Raw genomic sequence first — 17,021 nt, forward strand, 5'->3', positions numbered from 1 at the left:
TACCCTTTTGATTTCCTGATGTTGTGCATATTACATTAAGATACTAGCGAGGGGTCGTGTGAATTCAGTGTGGTGTTGGAGCGTAAAAAGGATAGGTTGTTTGTACAGCCAACTCCTCTGTCAATCCCTAGAACATTGGGGATAATACGGCTCCATGCTCTCAATAGACATCACGCAAGCGATATCTCTCCAGCTAGTAGTTATTGAATGATCACTGTAGCGCGAATGGCTCGAGTTACGTGCATTAGGAGAAGAAATGTTTTATTCATGAGCACGGTTCATATTTTATCATAAACAGTGTTATAAGTGTTGTCTTTTTAATAAAAAGGACAGTAAGCTTTCTGTATAGACACATTCCCTGAGCATGCCTATACAGTATGGTGTAAACACACAATATATGAACCTATAACAGGTTTACAGCACCTAATGCCATATTGTCATGGTGTTATTTTTGAAAAGGTCTTCTTGTTTTCTATCAAAGCTAAAGTTCTTGCAGAGATGCTCCATTCCAGCTGGTTAGAATATGATTAAAACATAGAAGCAGACAAGAGGTTTACATTTTTTAAAAGCCCATCAGGGTAGAAAGAGGGGGCATAATAATAAAACTGGCTTTAATTATTATTAACATTTTGAAGCCAGACGGGTGAATTTTTGGTAACAAACTGTAATCAATATGGCCGCCGTCTGTTGGAAGCATATTATAAGGACTGGAAAAGCAAACATGCCTAATCTTCGATCGGAGTAGCTGAGAACCTTTTTCATGTCTATAATATATATATATATATATATATCTATATGTATATATACATATAGATAGATATATATATATATATACATATAGAGGTAGAACGTAGCATTTTGGAACCTTTTTGGGACTTCTATAGTTATACCTTTAAGTACCAATTGTTAAAAATAAAAAATAAATAATGGATATGACTTCCAATTCAAATAACTAATAATTTTGGGAAGCTTTCGAGTTATCAAATGTATGCCAGGTAATAGAGGTGTAAGTTATATGCTAAGGTTCCTCATAGAAAATGAAAAGCCTGATGCTTGTGACACTTTTTGGGGTTTAAGTTGTGGGTTCAACTCCTGGACATCACTGTTCATTACAGTGAGCCTCTGCTGCCAGAAGAGCTGGCCTTGTATAAGTTTATCATCAATATTTCTTCAGCTATTGAAATATGCATTATGGAGGGCCCAACCAATCATCCTTGGTGGAGAAACCTGCCAGTGTCACCCCCTTCATAGTCCATAGTGAAGTGAGGGAGTTGAAACAATAACTTTTAGTGAATAAACCCTTCAAGGCCTCAACAACTGAACTACAAAATAAGTATTGACAAAAAACAAAGGAAACAGATGCATAGAGACCATAATAGCGTTATAAAATATCTTGCTTTATTGGCAGTTTTTGGACACCGTTACATACATTATATGAAACACGTCCACTGCTGGGGGTCTCACTAACGCACAAACCGAGTATGTAAACAGTGCATTTGTAATGTTGAAGAAATAGATTAAATATTTATCACAAAAATCTGTACTGGAATTTTACATACAATCAACTACAATCGGTCACTGTTCTCCCGATAATAAAATAACTTTGGATTTTGTTTACCCCACATGTCCTAATGGTGATTGAGATAACATCTCCCATATATAATAATAATAATAATATGATATATATTATTATAACACCATGTCTTTATTTCCTTTGATACTTTGCTTGGTCTCATGGATTTCCTTTATGCAGTCATAATTTCCTTTAATTCCAAGCATCGTAAAAAATAACACATTGCTTGGTTGCCCCACTGGCGATTGCTGGTTAAGCTCTAGCATAAGCAAGGTATTGTGGTGGCAAGTTGTATGCACATATCTTAGCATATGTAACAAATACAGAAATTAGCGGCTTTATGCAGGTTCTTTATCACTCCTCGGACTCATTGGGTCCTTGTGGGAGACTCGTCTCAGTAGGAAGGTCATCTGCTAGAGGAGAGCTGGAGGAAGGCGCTTTGGTTTCTTCACGGTCCTCTTGATTAGCGGGTGAGGCACCCGTCACGGCTTCACTGGCGGTTTCTGCGTCACGGCTAGGAGAGCCTTCAGAAGCCGCGTCCTTTTCTTTTTCTAGAATAAGATTATAGTTTTTGTAACCAAAATAATGAATACAAAAAAATGCATTTACATCTCTATATGTCTATATTGGATATGTAATAAAATCAGATGTGTATAAAATGAAGTTTTATGTTTTAACCCTTATTAACAATTCTACGTCTGCTATTTAGCCAATAGAACATTCTTTTCCCTATCAGAGGCTGGAGGTCTTCCTGTCGTAGGCAGCAGGTAATAATTTCGGGAAGCACGCTGACACACAAGTCTTAGAGAAACTCCATGAAGCTCTATGGTGTCATTTGGTAAAGGTTGGAACGCCACCACTCTACGTAGGAAGTAAATGCTTAAAAGAGGGTACAGCTGACTACCGATCAAATACAATTGTGGTAATACAGTTTGCCTCGTTGTATGAAACAACTGGTCACGTTTTAGTACTGCAGCGCTAAGTGATCGAGTGAATGAAAAAACGGACCGAGAAACTGGGCTTAATGTCCTGCTCTTCCTGGCACTGAAAAGGTTAACTATAGCTGGATTGTAATGTGAAACCTCATGCAAAATGCAAAATTAAATAAAAAAAAATTACAAAAAAAAAAAAAAAAACTGTAAAAGCAGATGTTTGCAGGATTATATTAGCTGCCTATCTCGGAAGGTTGACTATGATGCCGGGTAACAGAGTACAAATTAATGATTTCCTGCTGATTTCCCAGAAATTCAAAGGAACAAGCGAAGCTGGGAAAAAAAAAAAAAAAAGCATTCGCTGCTCCTAAGAAATGAAAAGTTTTTATTTTTAAGATATTTCAGTAATAAGCAAAGACAGCAATCTAAAGGGAAATACAAATTCAATTGAATGTTAACGCTAAGCACCCCATCCAACAAATGGATCAGCAAAGCACATTGTGCTCAATGGGTTAATACGGGTCTGGAACAGGTATTAGTTTGGATATCTCAGGCCTTTCCCCCCTAAATAAGTAACTCAAACAAATATACAGTGTAAAATGAGAGCAAAATCGGTAAGAAAAACAGCATTGGTTGCTATGGTGATTGCACCAATTTTACCCATTTACACTACAATAGTTTTTTATGCATAAGCCCCAATGTGTCTGGGTGTTAGAGCTACATATTAGGCACAAGAATGGCTTTTATTTGCCATCAGCAAAGCCCGACCTTGCTTAAGTTTCTCTTGTCTCTTTTGTTCCTTGGCAGCCTCCAGCTCCTGCGCCTCTCTCTTCTCCTTCAGTATTTTACACATTTTCTTGTGTGCGAACCAGTGCAGTTTTTGGCAGTTTTGATCACAGTAGATCACCTATGAAATATACATAAACTGTACAAAATTACATTGCTAAACATAACTAAATGAACAAAGAAACAAAAAGCTACTACATGCCTTTAGCTTTTCTCTAAGACCAAGAAGCCCCCTCAAAAATAAAGCATTAATTTTATTCATTGAAATGTCCTCAAACTTTAATAACTTTGGCTTCCTCTTTGAGGAAAGAAACTATTACCCCAATTCCTGCATCAGTCTGAGAAGCGACAAGCCACTTTCCCAGGGTCACCAGCAGTCACTCGGTGTCTGGAAAGGTTTGGGAGCCACTCGAGTGGTCACAGAATATTGCCAAGCCGTTAGTTGGATATTTAAAGGCGATAAAACGTGTATCCCAGATAATACGCTGCATCTTATAAAAACTTAATTCTGCAATGCTTCAAACAGACATTTCATAGAAGTCTCACCAGTTTGCACACAGAACATCGTTTATCGGCACCCTTTTCCCCACAGGTCGTACAGAATTCTGCATCCACAAAGCCCATCTGGCCAGTTATGGCTTGCGTCAGGACGGAGAAGGCAGTGGGGTCACAGCCCTGAGAGAAAAACAAAAGAACAAGACGGAAAGAAATTATAAAATATAAAGCCGTCAACCATTTTACGGTTTAACAAACTATATGTTTAGAGCTGGAACCGAAAGGAAATAACAGCCAGTTCATAATGTCGGTAACAGACTGACCTAAAATACCCCCTGCAAGGTCTACACACACCTTGTATTACATTCATGTACAATTTCCTTCAATTTCCTTTTGTAAACTATGGCTCTTTCGAACACCACTTGAACAGGCAAGATGTGCTCTCAGGAAGACCATAAGCGGAATCCAACTCCCATAACACTTAGCCTAATTGATCTGCTGAGAGAGATGCTCTGTTACCCAAGTCTCAAAGCAAAAAGGAGAATGTTCTGCTTACGATTTCAACGGGAGCGATGCTTCTCACAAGCTGCTGTAATAACGTGGCTTCGCAGTAAGGGAACTTCCGGATGCTTTCTCTGATGAACTTTTCTTGGAACACCGGGAAGCAGTCGGTCTCCCTGCCTTTTAATAAACTGAAGGTCAAAACAAAAATATGAACATCTTTAGTTACAATAGTAATAAACACAAAGACTACGATGGCAGATAAAAACCACGCGGCCCATCTCGTCTGCCCAAAACAAACACCCAAAACTCCGGTCAATGGCTATTCTCAAAATGAATGAAAGTAAAAACAGAGCTTGAACTCTATACAAAAACTGTTCTTTACAAGGTATTTTTGTAGCCAATTGTCACATGGACAATGTAATTGAAGATCTGGTCGAAGACACAGACATAACGGTTTTATCATAGTTTGTGCCCCCACAATAAGATTAATTTTTGAATCACATATACCCATATTTAGAAGAAAAACAGATAAACCTACACGTTTTAATAACAGATTACAAACCATGAAAGAAAGCTCTCAATGTATTTAGTGATACGCATGCGTAAGAAGCCACCTCTCTCCTCTCTCAGTAAAATCCGCCGTCTCTTCAGACCCAAAGGCATGGAAAATTGATAAATTGGATGATTTTCCAGATTATTGCAATCCACACAGGTGAAAGCGAGATTACAGCCAACGTACGTTGTGTGTTACTTGCCTTTAACAAAACGCTGCTTGCTTTTGTCACTGAGCATTACACGCTTACATCATAGCGAGGGGCTATAGGTTATTTTGATGGCAGAACACAGTCCCTTGATGGTAAATATAAATATATTTTTAGGAATTCACTGGTATCATCTACTCGCCCCCTTTTGACATTAAACGACACAATCTACCTTTTGACAAACGTGTCCAATTTGTCTTCCTGATCCTGTAAATAGGTAGCGCACTTCTGGAGCACACAACTAAGGTAGTGCATTTTCATGGCCAAGACTTCATTCATGTCTTGCTGTTTCATGCATTTTTCACAAATGAGATCCAACACGGTGCTGCATTTCTTGAGCGCGTCGGCTTCCATCAAGAGCGGGTTCTCTTTTACCAGAAACACAATCTGAAAAATATCAAAATCCCGAATTCTGCCTTTATGGGAGCATTTTTATTTCCCTTTTTAAGATCAAAGGATAACGTTAGCTGTGTTCGCCCACATAACATTCAGCCGCTGCAGTCCATAATGGTTATTAGCGTTCTTTGTACAGCAACAATAGACCCTGCTCGGTTACACAGCGGGGAGGGGGTGCGCATGTTCGCGACAGCGAAACACGGAGGTACAATGTACCCGGCTCAGAAGGACCCGACACACAAGAGGAGTCCGACAATAATGATGTAAAATAAAAAGAATACAGTTATGGTTTCTGTAATATTAAAGCTATTCTGAGTTTTGAAGGCCAAGGTTGAACGGCAGTTTCTATGTCACACGCGTGATGACGGTGCCAACTACACTTGACTTGATACGACCATTACTCTTACAAGAATAGAATACAAGTGACTCGGATATCTTCCTGAGACATTACGTTTTCCATCGATATCACTAAAAGAACCAGTTTGTGGCCAAAAGTTGTGGCTCTTTGCACATATCCCCAAGGTTATAAAACATGAGGTCATCATTTAAAGTATTACTTTATTTAGGGAGCGTAGATACGTGGAACAGCCTGCCAGCAGAAGTCATTGATGCAGATATAGTAAGGGAATTGTAACGTGCATAGGATAGGCATATGACTATCCTGAATCTAAGACAAGACCAAGGATGGATTAGGGTCCGAGTCTTTACATCAGGAAACTTGGGCAGACAAGATGGGGCGAGCGGTTCTTATCTGCCATCAAATGACGTGTTTCTATTAGCTTCACTCGGAAGCGCTGCTTCCTTACTTACTTCACCAGCAGCCACCGCCATATGTGCTTTCCGTGAATGTGCCCAATGGTTTTACACAATTCACATTCAGATTTAACCCCTTCATCTCCCATCCAACGCGACCTTTAACTTTAAAGCATATCTTACCTTGACCGGATGGAGGTTTGTAGTCGTAATAATTTTGTATAAAGGACCAGCCAGCTTTACAGGTAGCTTGGCTTCTTTGTTTAATCCTTGTGGTTTGGTATAATAGTCCAATTTGTCCCGAGGGTAAAAATTGTTGATTACAGTCACACAGTCGTGCTGGCCTGAAATGGAGAAGTACATTTAATTTACACAAGCAATGTAAAGAGCAGCATATTTGGTCCATACAAAAACCCTGGAGCGAAATGGTGAAGGGACTGCCAAACGTTTCCTAATCTGTGCTGGTCCATCGCAAAAAAAAAAAAACTAAACGATGCAACAATCCAGTTGTGGATTGTGCTGGTACAGGGGGACAGCAACTCAGGGACAGCAACCTATACTATTCACATTTTATCATCAGGCTTAACAATTAGGGATGACTGCAGATTACATAAAATCACAATCAAGAATGTGTGTATAAATTTCACTTTATGAGAAATAGTCGTTTCAGGATCATTTGCCAATTTCCCAAGCAGGGATAAAACCAGAAATCATTCGCCCTTCAAAGAAACACTGCGCATATATTAATATATATATATATATATATATCTTACAAACACACTTTACTTAATGAAGGGGTAGCAATGCCCATATTTTACCAACTATTTAGTCCACTGATAACATTCCCCAGCAAAGCGGTCAGCATTTTGATGATTCAGGCATCAGTACCATGCTCGGTGCACGTATGCCCAGACATGTACATCGGCCCCGGTAGCTGCCCGTCAGCATGTTGGCAGCTCAGGAAGGGGGTAGCAGCGCTGTTCTCAGCAATAACACATTGTACAAGGGAAATAGACAATGGATACAGCTTAGCTGCAGAATAATATTTAGGATCATATAAGCTTCTAGGACTTCAGAACTCTCTTCTTTGGTACAATTTGTATAATCGGTAGAGGGGAATTTACTTGAATCCCTCTATTGGCAGCTGAAATAAGGGATCCCCACTGCTGGAGCAGAGGGAAGAGATTGTTTTGGATATGCGATGATAATTTGCATTTGTCAGCAGCCCATGATGGGGGTTAAAAGAGAAAAACAGAGGTTTTCAAAATTACCTACAAAAGCAGCCATTTGCGCGGCTGTTCTTCCAACAGAATTTACGGCATCGGTGTCTGCGCCAGCCTCTAACATCATCCAAACAATGTCTTTCTTACCTGTTTTAACAAGAAAAATAGTAGGTTAACTGTTACACTTCATAACATCAATCAGAGCAGGCATGTAATAGGAAATGGCTTGCGTAGACATAAAATATGATGTTTAGTAATACATTAAATCGGTATATTATTAAAAACATCCTATTTGACCCTAAGTGGTTAAATTATTTTTTATATTTAACTGCATTTACTATTGATACATCTGTATAACAGATACATTGTATCCATTCAACAACCCCCCCCACCTACATATATGAATATTGTCTTAAAAGAAAACCCTACTTCTTCTGAGAAGAAAAAAAACAAAAACACATACATGCTACAATAATTGAGTAGAATGACAAAAGCACTGGTACTTAAGGGGTTAAACACAAGAAATATGGCTTAATTTGCAAAAAGCTTGCAAAACCTGCTTGTGCTTTCTCAGGGCAAGCAGTGCTGCTTGCGGGTAGCGATGATTGTGACAGTAAACAAAGCAGGAAACGGAGCTGGGATATTAGTTATCCTCGATTACTTGGGAGTGAGAGAAGATTTCACCAATACTTGTGTGTTCACAAAAAAGACACAACCACAATAAGGACGACAGGGCGGCTTGGCGAATGCTGCATGTGAACCTATTTGTCAAGAAAGCACATCGTTCTTTTACGAGCGGTGGGTCCACTCTGCTGCCCCATGAAATATTTGCGTATGTAAACAGCTATATATGTAAACCCATTTATTTCTATAGCACGGTTACATTAAAATAAATGGCATTAGCACACACTGGTGCAGGAGGAGATCTTATGAGCTGACAATCTATTCGGTGGTGGAGGGGGAAGCGAGACAGCGGGAGGGGGCTTCTTGGAGGAGGATGAGATGATTGAAGAGGCTGGTTGAATTTTGGATGTAGCCTATTTAGCAACTTTGTATTTGTCATAAAACAGGCCTGGTCAGTTGGAGATAATTTCACATTTATTTAGCTTTTCTATCTATAAAAACTATTTCTAAAGACGTGATTAATAAAATCTAATTCTTTCTGCATATTCAGTCTTCTTTCCTAGCAGAAGAGTAAAAGTACACTACCGTTTCTTTTCTCACCTTTTCAGATCTGCTGCTTTTAAATCATAAGCATCTCCGCGTCCTTTCAAAATTACTGGGCTGGACAAAATAATGCTGCCGTTTTCAATTTATTATAACGCTAAAGGCAAAGTACAACAATAAAAATATATATATAAAGGTGCCTGTCTAGCACATAAAAGGCAAGTTCAAGGACCTGTAATAATGATGGCAAAATCATTATTGGTCTTGGACACCAACAACTGACACCTGGGCTCAGTCATGTTACACCAGGTACCACCTGCTACTGTTCAAAAGTTTGGGGTCACTCACAAATGTCCTTATTTTTGGAAGAACCACAAATTCTGTCCATTAAAATATCAAATGGATCAGAAATCCAGCGTAGACAGGGTTAATGATGTATATGAATATCGTGGCTGATTTTTAATGGAATCTCTTGATAGACATACAGAGGCCCTTTATCACTCCTGTGTTCCAATGGCACGTTGTGTTCGCTAATCCAAGGTTGATCATGAAACAACCTTTTTGCAATTAAGTTACAGCTAGAAGTGTTCTTCTTTGATCCCAAGCCTTTGGACGGTGCTGGAGCTGTGATGCATCTCACACTATTTCCACGCAACATCTAGTCCCTCTAGCGGTGCCCCATGAAGGTGCCACGCTGGGTAACCGTTCCACAAAAATCAAAAAAGGAAAAAAAGCAAGTCCCCTGATACCTGAAAGACCAGCGAACATCAGGGCCGTGTATCCATGCTCGTGCTCATTACAATTCACGTCCGCTCCGTGTTGCAACAATAGTTTACACATATCGGCTTTGCCTTTGTATGCGGCGTGCATCAGCGGAGTCATCCCATGCTGCAAAATAAAAACAAGAGAAAATAAATTTAAAAAGAAGTGTTTTATGGAAACAAAAACTCAATACAGCGTTTGTAAAAACAGGTATTAATACCCCGTGCCGTTTCTTCCACTCAGACTGCGTTAGCTCCCGTTAAAAATAAGCAAATAAAAAGACTTGGTTTCACACGCTGAAAGGACTTACTACTACAAAAATTGAAAAAATTCAGTCAATTTCAGATGAAATATTTTAAATATTGTCAAAGCGTCTTCCTCGGCTCACTCACACTCTTAGGCCTCTGTTGTAAAGTATGCGTTTATGAGGCTGAATTCCCAGAAGGCAGAGAAATAAATTTCCTAGCCCTCCACATTTTGGAACTCTGCCAAAGGCCAACGGGATGAGGCTCAGTGAATGATCCATCCCGTCCCGTTTACACCCGTTTCCATTACAAACAGCCCCCCTTGAACCCAGCAACCCCTCTCCATTTCACCCCGAACCGGCCTCTCCTTTCAACCCCCTCTCCCCTCCCCAGCACGATGAACATCCTCACGGTACTCACCTGTCACCCCCATTACCCATCATTGTGGGTCACCAACGTTATACTAAATTGCTAAACATGGAGGATCGTGGCAGACCATGGGGTTACGCTTCTGACTGTGCAGAACGTTAATGAGGACGGTCATCCTAGAGACTTCTAAACCTTCCCTAGCTACAAACCGTAAGGATCAGTCTGAACTCGAAGCCAGCTGTGCCTACTTAAAGGATTCATGGAAGGATTAATGTTCTGCAAAAGCAGGAAACAAGGTCCACCAAACAGCGCATGAATCATCTGTGATCTTGTGGTCTTGCTCACTGCACGATAAACAGCTGAATGGCTTCCATCTATTGTCTATTGCTTCGACAAACTGGCCGCTCCATAAACTTATTTCTTCTGGAGGATAAGTAAAGTGTCCTTGATTGCGTGATCAAGGTGGTCTACAGTCTTTGTGTGAGCCGGTATGTGGCTTAACGTAAAACATAATCAGAACACTGACATCAGCCAAAAATTAAGTAAATAAAAATCTGTTCTGTGTGTAATAGCAAGAAAATCGTTCCTATGGACCCATATTCTATCTGCACAGAGAAAGCCCAGCTGTCACATCACCGCAGGTTTCATCTTAAAGTCTTTAAATAGACAGGTAAATTGCCTTTATTTGGTAGAAAAATGAGTGGTCAGCACGCGGCAGACTTCTTGTACTCCCCGGCTTCCACGTTGCCATAGGAACGAAGCACATCTTTCGGAGCGCTAGACATAATAAATGCTCATTTGAGACTTTAATCTTGGAACATATGTCAGAATGCTATCTATAACGGAAAACAGGCTGCGCTCGGCATGATGACAGCAAGAATGAAAAACAACTTTAAATGTGGAATATAATCTTCTACCGTCTACTTAAAATGTAATTACTTAATGTAATTAGTTTCAGTAATACTTGCCAATGTCGGGGTGTGTTGGGTGTGTTGGTAGGAACCTGAACAAAGCATCCATCTCAAGTGATATACACTACTGGCCTAAAGTTTAGGGTCACTTAGCCGTTTTCATTGAAAACAAGGACATTTCTAGCTGTGTGATAGAATTGCAAAGTGATTTTTTTTTTTTTTTTTACATCAATCGGCCTTTTAAACCTAAACTTGGATTAGCGAGCACAACGTGCTATTGGAACACAGGAGTGATAAAGGGCATCTGTACGCCTATGAAGTTATTCCATTAAAAATCAGTTTCCAGCTACAATGGCCATTTACACCATTAACAACGTCTGAGCTGCATTTCTGACCCAGTGTGCGAGCAGCGTCTCTTGTACCAGCCAGGGGAAGCAGGAACCCAGCAGTCACGTGAATTTATCTCACATCACATGACCCTGCTCCGCTCCTGCTTCCCCTGGGCAGGACAAGAGAAGTTGTTGGGACAGAGTGCAAGCAACACAGAGGGAAGCGACAGGGCCCCTGCGGGAATCTGTGAGAGAGATCTGCAGTTCAGGCAAGTGGGTGAAACAGCAATCACACTCCTATCATGCTCAGGTTCCAACATGTACTGGTTGTCTGGGCATGATAGGAGTGTGATTGCGGTTAATAAAATATATTTTTATTAATATTGTTGAATTTTTTTGTCTAATTTTGGTGTTATTTACTTTTAATTAACCCCTTCGCGACCTTTGCCGGTTCAGGACCGTCATGACAAGAAGGTCACTAAATGACCTTTGACGGTCCTGAACCGTCAAAAAGTTAAATAAGCTTAGAAAGTGATCAAGGATCACTTTCTTCGCTTAAACGGCCTTGCTGCAATGCCTCGATGTCGAGGCATTCAGCAAGGCCGAGATCGGCATCGGGGGCCATGTCTGGCCCCTCCCCGGGGCGTCAACAGCCGCCATACATTGTATGGCGGCGGACGCCCGTTTTAAAAGCGTTTAGGAGGCGATCAACGATCGCCTCCTAAACTTAAATGGTGTCGCTGGAATGCCTCGATCAGGAGGCATCCAGCGACACCAAACACTTACCTTTAGGTGGGCTGTGACCGCTCCGGAGAGCGGTCACAGCCGCAGCTACCGGTGATCTTCGCCATCAAGTAAGATGGCCGCCGCTCTGTAAAAAAAACAAACAAGAAAAACTTTGCTAGATGGTCTCCAGACCCTCTAGAGAACTGGCTCCACTTGCTGGTTGAATACAGGTACTGCATTCAACCATGCAAGTCAATGGAGCCCAGCTTTCTAATCACTATGTGATTAGTAAAATATTCAAAAAAAAAAAATAATAAAAAAAAAAAATGGAAAAAAAAAAACAAAAAAAATGTGCTAACATTTAAAAATAATTATGCAGTGATGTCACTAGATGAACCATCCAGTACCAGCAAAATGTGTAAAAAAAATATAAAAAAAGTATTAAAAAAATAAAAAAAATAAAAAAATAAAGTTTATTATTTTGAGCAAGTGCTAAAATTTCTCAAAAATCTCAAAGAGTTAAAATAAAAGCACTTCAAATACCCAAGGGGTGTCTAATATATAAAAAAATGGCTGATGGGGTAAATTGGAGTGGCCTAGCTCACAGATAGGGCATAGGTACAGACTGACCAAAATGGAGAAAAAAAGCGCACTTCCCAAATGTGGCATTTTAAATCTGAAACAACCCGACAAACCCATGCATGTCGGGTATCACTGCACTCAGGAGATGTTCCTGCACACATATTGGGGGGTTGTTTGACAGTGACATATACCAGAACCTGTATATCTATAACTAAAGTACAATTTGTGTGAAAAAAATTACTATTACAAAGTTTGACAAAGTGTAGTTCTATAATTGGTGCATGGAAAGGGTTAAAATAACAGCATTCGGAATACCCTGGGGTGTCTAGTTTTCCAAAATATATGGTTTGAATGGGTTAAATTGAGTTAACCGGCTTCAAAGATATTCCAAAGAGGAGATGGAGGCAGAATGACCAAATGACCACCTGAATTACGCATGCCCCAAAAGTAGCCTTTTACCAGCCAAACAATCTGACAAACCCATGCATGTGGGGTATCGCTGTACTCAGGAGATGTTCCTGAACACACATTGGGGTGTTGTTTGATAGTGACATATACCAGAACCTGTATATCTATAACTAAAGTACAATTTGTGTGGAAAAAAAATAAAAAAAATTACTATTACAAAGTTTGACAAAGTGTAGTTGTATAATTGGTGCATGGAAAGGGTTAAAATAACAGCATTTGGAATACCCTGGGGTGTCTAGTTTTCAAAAATATATGGTTTGAGGGGGTTAAATTGAGGTAACCGGCTTCAAAGATGTTCCAAAGAGGAGATGTAGGCAGAATGACCAGATTTGTTAAAAAAGATTTGGAAATCATAAAACGCTGCTTGTACTTATTGCCCTATAACGTACAAAAAACAGCAAAAAAACATAAAAACATTGGGTATCTCTAAACTCAGGACAAGTAGTAGAATCTATTTAGCTAGTTTTTTTACTTGCTTTTTTAGGTGAGTAAAAGATTTTTCAAATAAAAGTCATAAAATGTCTTTTTTTTCAATTTTTCACCATGTTTTTTTTATTTTTTTTATAGTAAATAAGATGATACGATCAAAATAATGGTATCTGAAGAAAGCCCATCTTGTCCTGAAAAAAACAATATATAACTTATGTGGGTACACTAAATGGGTGAGGAGAAAATTACACCTGAACACAAGCACCACAAAAGTGTCAAAACAGCCTCGGTCCCACAGGGTAGAAAACGAAAAATGAGCCCGGTCCTTAAGGGGTTAAAGTGTGGTTTTTTTTGTTTTGTTTTGTTTTTTTTTAAGGTCATTTTCGGTTTCGGCCAAGCAAATGCTGAATTTTCGGTTTTGGTTCAGAATTTTCATTTTGCATTTCATTTCAATTGGCACACGCCAATATTATATCATAAGGCGGCTGTGCAAGTGTAACTGATGTGTTAACTTCAATAAGTTGGAACCTTGGTCATCATGGCCACCAAACAGGCCAAAGTTTCATGAAAGGATTGAATAGCGCGGACATCACACAGTAACTGAAATTAAGACCCAAGAAAGGTGTCAGAGATGTACTGATCAGACGCTAGTCAGAGGTTCTCACAATAGATGCTGTGGGGGGTCTTCGATGGAAAGGCTTTTTGATCCAAGTGTCTCGCTGAAGGAGAAATATGTTATTGTTACGGCTTGGAAGGATCATAACGCTTACCTCATCCACACAATTGACACGGACATCCTTACTGCCCAAAAGCCTTCCTGCTTCCTGGATGGTACCTGTGGAACCAAATAAGTAACTATTAAGCACCGCTATTATAACATACAGAAGAAGTAAAAGGATCGCTTCCAAACGAAGTGTTAAAATAAAGATAAATTGTAACCATCATCCCTCCATTTTAGTATGAATTAGAGCAGCAGTAACAATGGCTCGTTAACGGGATTAGGGTGCAGAAGTTTTACCAATCAATCATCGTGCGAAAAGAGTACATAGATGGCACTGATCGGCTCAACTGGCTCCGGCTGATGGTCGGAGTTTACGATGAAGCGGGTTTAGTGGCATAGGCAGTGGCGTCTTTCTTGGTGCTGCCCCAGGCCTAACAGAGGGTAGCTGCGCCAGTCACCCACTGTGCTGCACTATTTACATATCCGAGCGTGGTGGCAGGTGGAGGTGAACAATGGAGACCGTGTCGACTCTGAACAGTCCTCCATAGTGTTAGAGGGTCAGTGGGGAAGATCAGCGATCTCCCTTTTAACCGACCCACTTTACAGTGGTGCTACAGGGAGCCAGACCACCCAAAAGGGTGCCCACCCTGAACCTGCTGCCTCCTAGGTCTAGGCCAGAATAAACCACTGGGCATAAAGCTGTATAAAGAATAATCCCACCCAATATACAATTCATCTACAGACTAAACTAAATGCTTTGCTCCTGGGATATTCATATATATATACACTGCAATGTTATATTAATAAGTAGGATATTATTCATATAGTTCCAAGACCATAGAAAAGGATATTAAGTTAATACGTTGCTTCATATTAAGTGTAACCTACATTAAAAGAAGGTCATGGACGTGGTCTACAGAGAGCCAGACGTTTCCAATGCTCAGACAAACCACATTCTGGGTTTGTAAGCGTTAACAGAGGATTAGTAACGAGGCAGTCTGATTTTACCATCTCCCCAATTATTACAGAAGCTGAGCTTATCTGCTTTCTGCTGAGCCTCGTTACAATCACCGCAGATTATCTCTTTAATTATTTCTAGTGCGGCTTACCGTGCAGATTTCATATCCATTACGTCAAACTCAACACCTTTCCCTCAACGCGGCCATTTCCCAACAAGGAAAAGCTTGCAGATGCCAGAGTATAAAACAAGAGGAATAAGAAACCCCCGAAGCTCAACGCTTTCCATTATTCGGAATATCTTGCAACCTCAAGCTTTTAAGTCAAATGCATCAAATTCTACATTAATTCACTAATTAACAAACGTGATTTAACAAAAGGAGCTCTAATTCACCACATTTATTTGGGATTTAATGTAGGATCTCAGAAAAAAAACAAAAAAAAAAAAACCTGTTTACGGATAAAAACCTGAAGTTTCTGCAAAATCGCCAAAGCCACCGCCTTCCCACTTCTATGGTTTGGCACAGTAGGCTACTAAGGCATGGAAAGGCAATCCTGAGCCCAAGCATGGGGGCACAATGGAATGAGATGCCCATTAGGATAATGACTCCTTTAGGTATGTCTTAGTCATTCTCTTGATGACATATAGAAAAGAAAGGGTGAACACAATGGAAAGCCAAAACAAAAACCAACTTTTCTGGCAGTAGATTCCCAGCTTCCGGAGTCCGCTAGACTTGGAGCTTGGGTTGGCCATGAAGGACTGTGACTTTGATGGTGCGAGAGTTGAGGGTGGCACTTGAGTCACCCAACAGCAATGCCACGTTCCTCCTTGTGCTTTATGGAAGTGGATGTGACGTCAACGCAGAGCACGTCCTTGCCCCAAGCGGCAAGACCCCTTCTTACGGCTCTCCGACATGCCACACTTAAGAACTAGTACCGTGCCAACAACCTCACACAAGGTAAGTGAAGCTCTACCACGAAGTAAATGGATAATAGTGTAATTGCGATACACAGAGTGTTACAGACTTCTGTGTTCTTGTAGGGCCCATAAGTCATGACCATCAGCTCGTCATCACAGGCAAATATATGCAAAACCCGCTGTGTACATGATGGATTCTAGCTTTGTTAAGCGGTTATATATGTTGCTCTCCTGGCTTGCTGTAGGACATCATTACATAAACACACAGAGAAAAGAATGAATTATCGCTGAGAAAGAAGAAAGAAAGAACATCGTGGTGTCTTCTAGAGCCTCTCGGGAATTTCTGAGAAGAAAGAGGAAAGAATCCTTTCTGTCCGGTTTCTGGATGCTTGAGGGATAGAGGCTGCTCTTCATATATCATAATTACATATTCACTAAAGGGAGAGCTGTGGGTTTAACACTCTCACTTAACGATGAAGTCTCTCCATTATGAAGAGCCTAGCTGACCCCGTACAATGTATATTTCAATATGTGAAGAGCCTTTGAAGAAATTAACAGATTACCTATACATTATACAGGAGCAGCCAATGTCTTCTTACAGGAGAAGCTTATTAGGAAGGTCTTAATAAATGTATAGTGAAGTTAAGGAGCTGAAACACAACTTCCCCCTTTAGTGAATAAAGCCCTGTACAGATGATATACTGATCCCAGTGGCCCCATGACCTGCAGGCACCCCCACCTTTTGCTATGACTCCGATCAGCTCCTTCTCCTCCTCGGTTAGGTCTCCTTTTTTTGGAGCCATGGCGTGAGCAGCAGCGATAGTCGTCGGTGAGACTCTATGCGAATAATACACGATATTAACGGTTATAGTCGGCGTCTGGGACTAGCGCATCCCTCACATCACGGCAGCCATTGCAACTACTGGCAAAAGCAACCCCGAACCTACATCCTGAGTCTGCTCACGGGCAAACCAAATTATAGGGTATATATAGCAGTAACTGCAGCACAAGGT

General features: G+C 40.4%; 1 protein-coding gene across 2 annotated transcripts; it reads right to left on the reverse strand.

Moving 5' to 3' along the window:
* Positions 1-1,848: 1,848 nt before the first annotated feature.
* ANKMY2 (ankyrin repeat and MYND domain containing 2) lies at positions 1,849-16,927 on the reverse strand. Of its 2 annotated transcripts, none has more exons than XM_053467483.1 (10): positions 16,748-16,927; positions 14,182-14,246; positions 9,340-9,478; positions 7,472-7,570; positions 6,384-6,544; positions 5,224-5,438; positions 4,343-4,478; positions 3,838-3,966; positions 3,274-3,412; positions 1,849-2,124 (listed from the first exon to the last, which is right to left on the reverse strand). In XM_053467483.1, exons 1-10 carry the CDS (start codon positions 16,809-16,811, stop codon positions 1,928-1,930), a joined length of 1,344 nt encoding a protein of 447 aa, XP_053323458.1. In that variant the 5' UTR covers positions 16,812-16,927; the 3' UTR covers positions 1,849-1,927. The 2 variants fall into 2 exon arrangements, with proteins under 2 accessions (XP_053323458.1, XP_053323459.1); XM_053467484.1 differs by lacking the exon at positions 1,849-2,124 and adding an exon at positions 2,944-3,069.
* Between the last annotated feature and the right edge of the window lie 94 nt (positions 16,928-17,021).

This window comes from Spea bombifrons, chromosome 5 (genome assembly GCF_027358695.1).
Source record: "Spea bombifrons isolate aSpeBom1 chromosome 5, aSpeBom1.2.pri, whole genome shotgun sequence".
Classification (NCBI taxonomy): Eukaryota; Metazoa; Chordata; class Amphibia; order Anura; family Pelobatidae; genus Spea; species Spea bombifrons.

What these genes read in the sequence shown, in the direction of transcription:
- ANKMY2 (XM_053467483.1), bottom strand. Translation starts at nt 16,811, where the DNA reads ATGGCTCCAAAAAAAGGAGACCTAACCGAGGAGGAGAAGGAGCTGATC. An exon ending in GTGTCAATTGTGTGGATGAG is followed by an intron (nt 9,479 to 14,181) that starts GTAAGCGTTATG and finishes TTTATTTTGCAG; the next exon opens with CATGGGATGACTCCGCTGAT. An exon ending in GCATCGCTCCCGTTGAAATC is followed by an intron (nt 3,967 to 4,342) that starts GTAAGCAGAACA and finishes TTTTTCTCTCAG; the next exon opens with GGCTGTGACCCCACTGCCTT.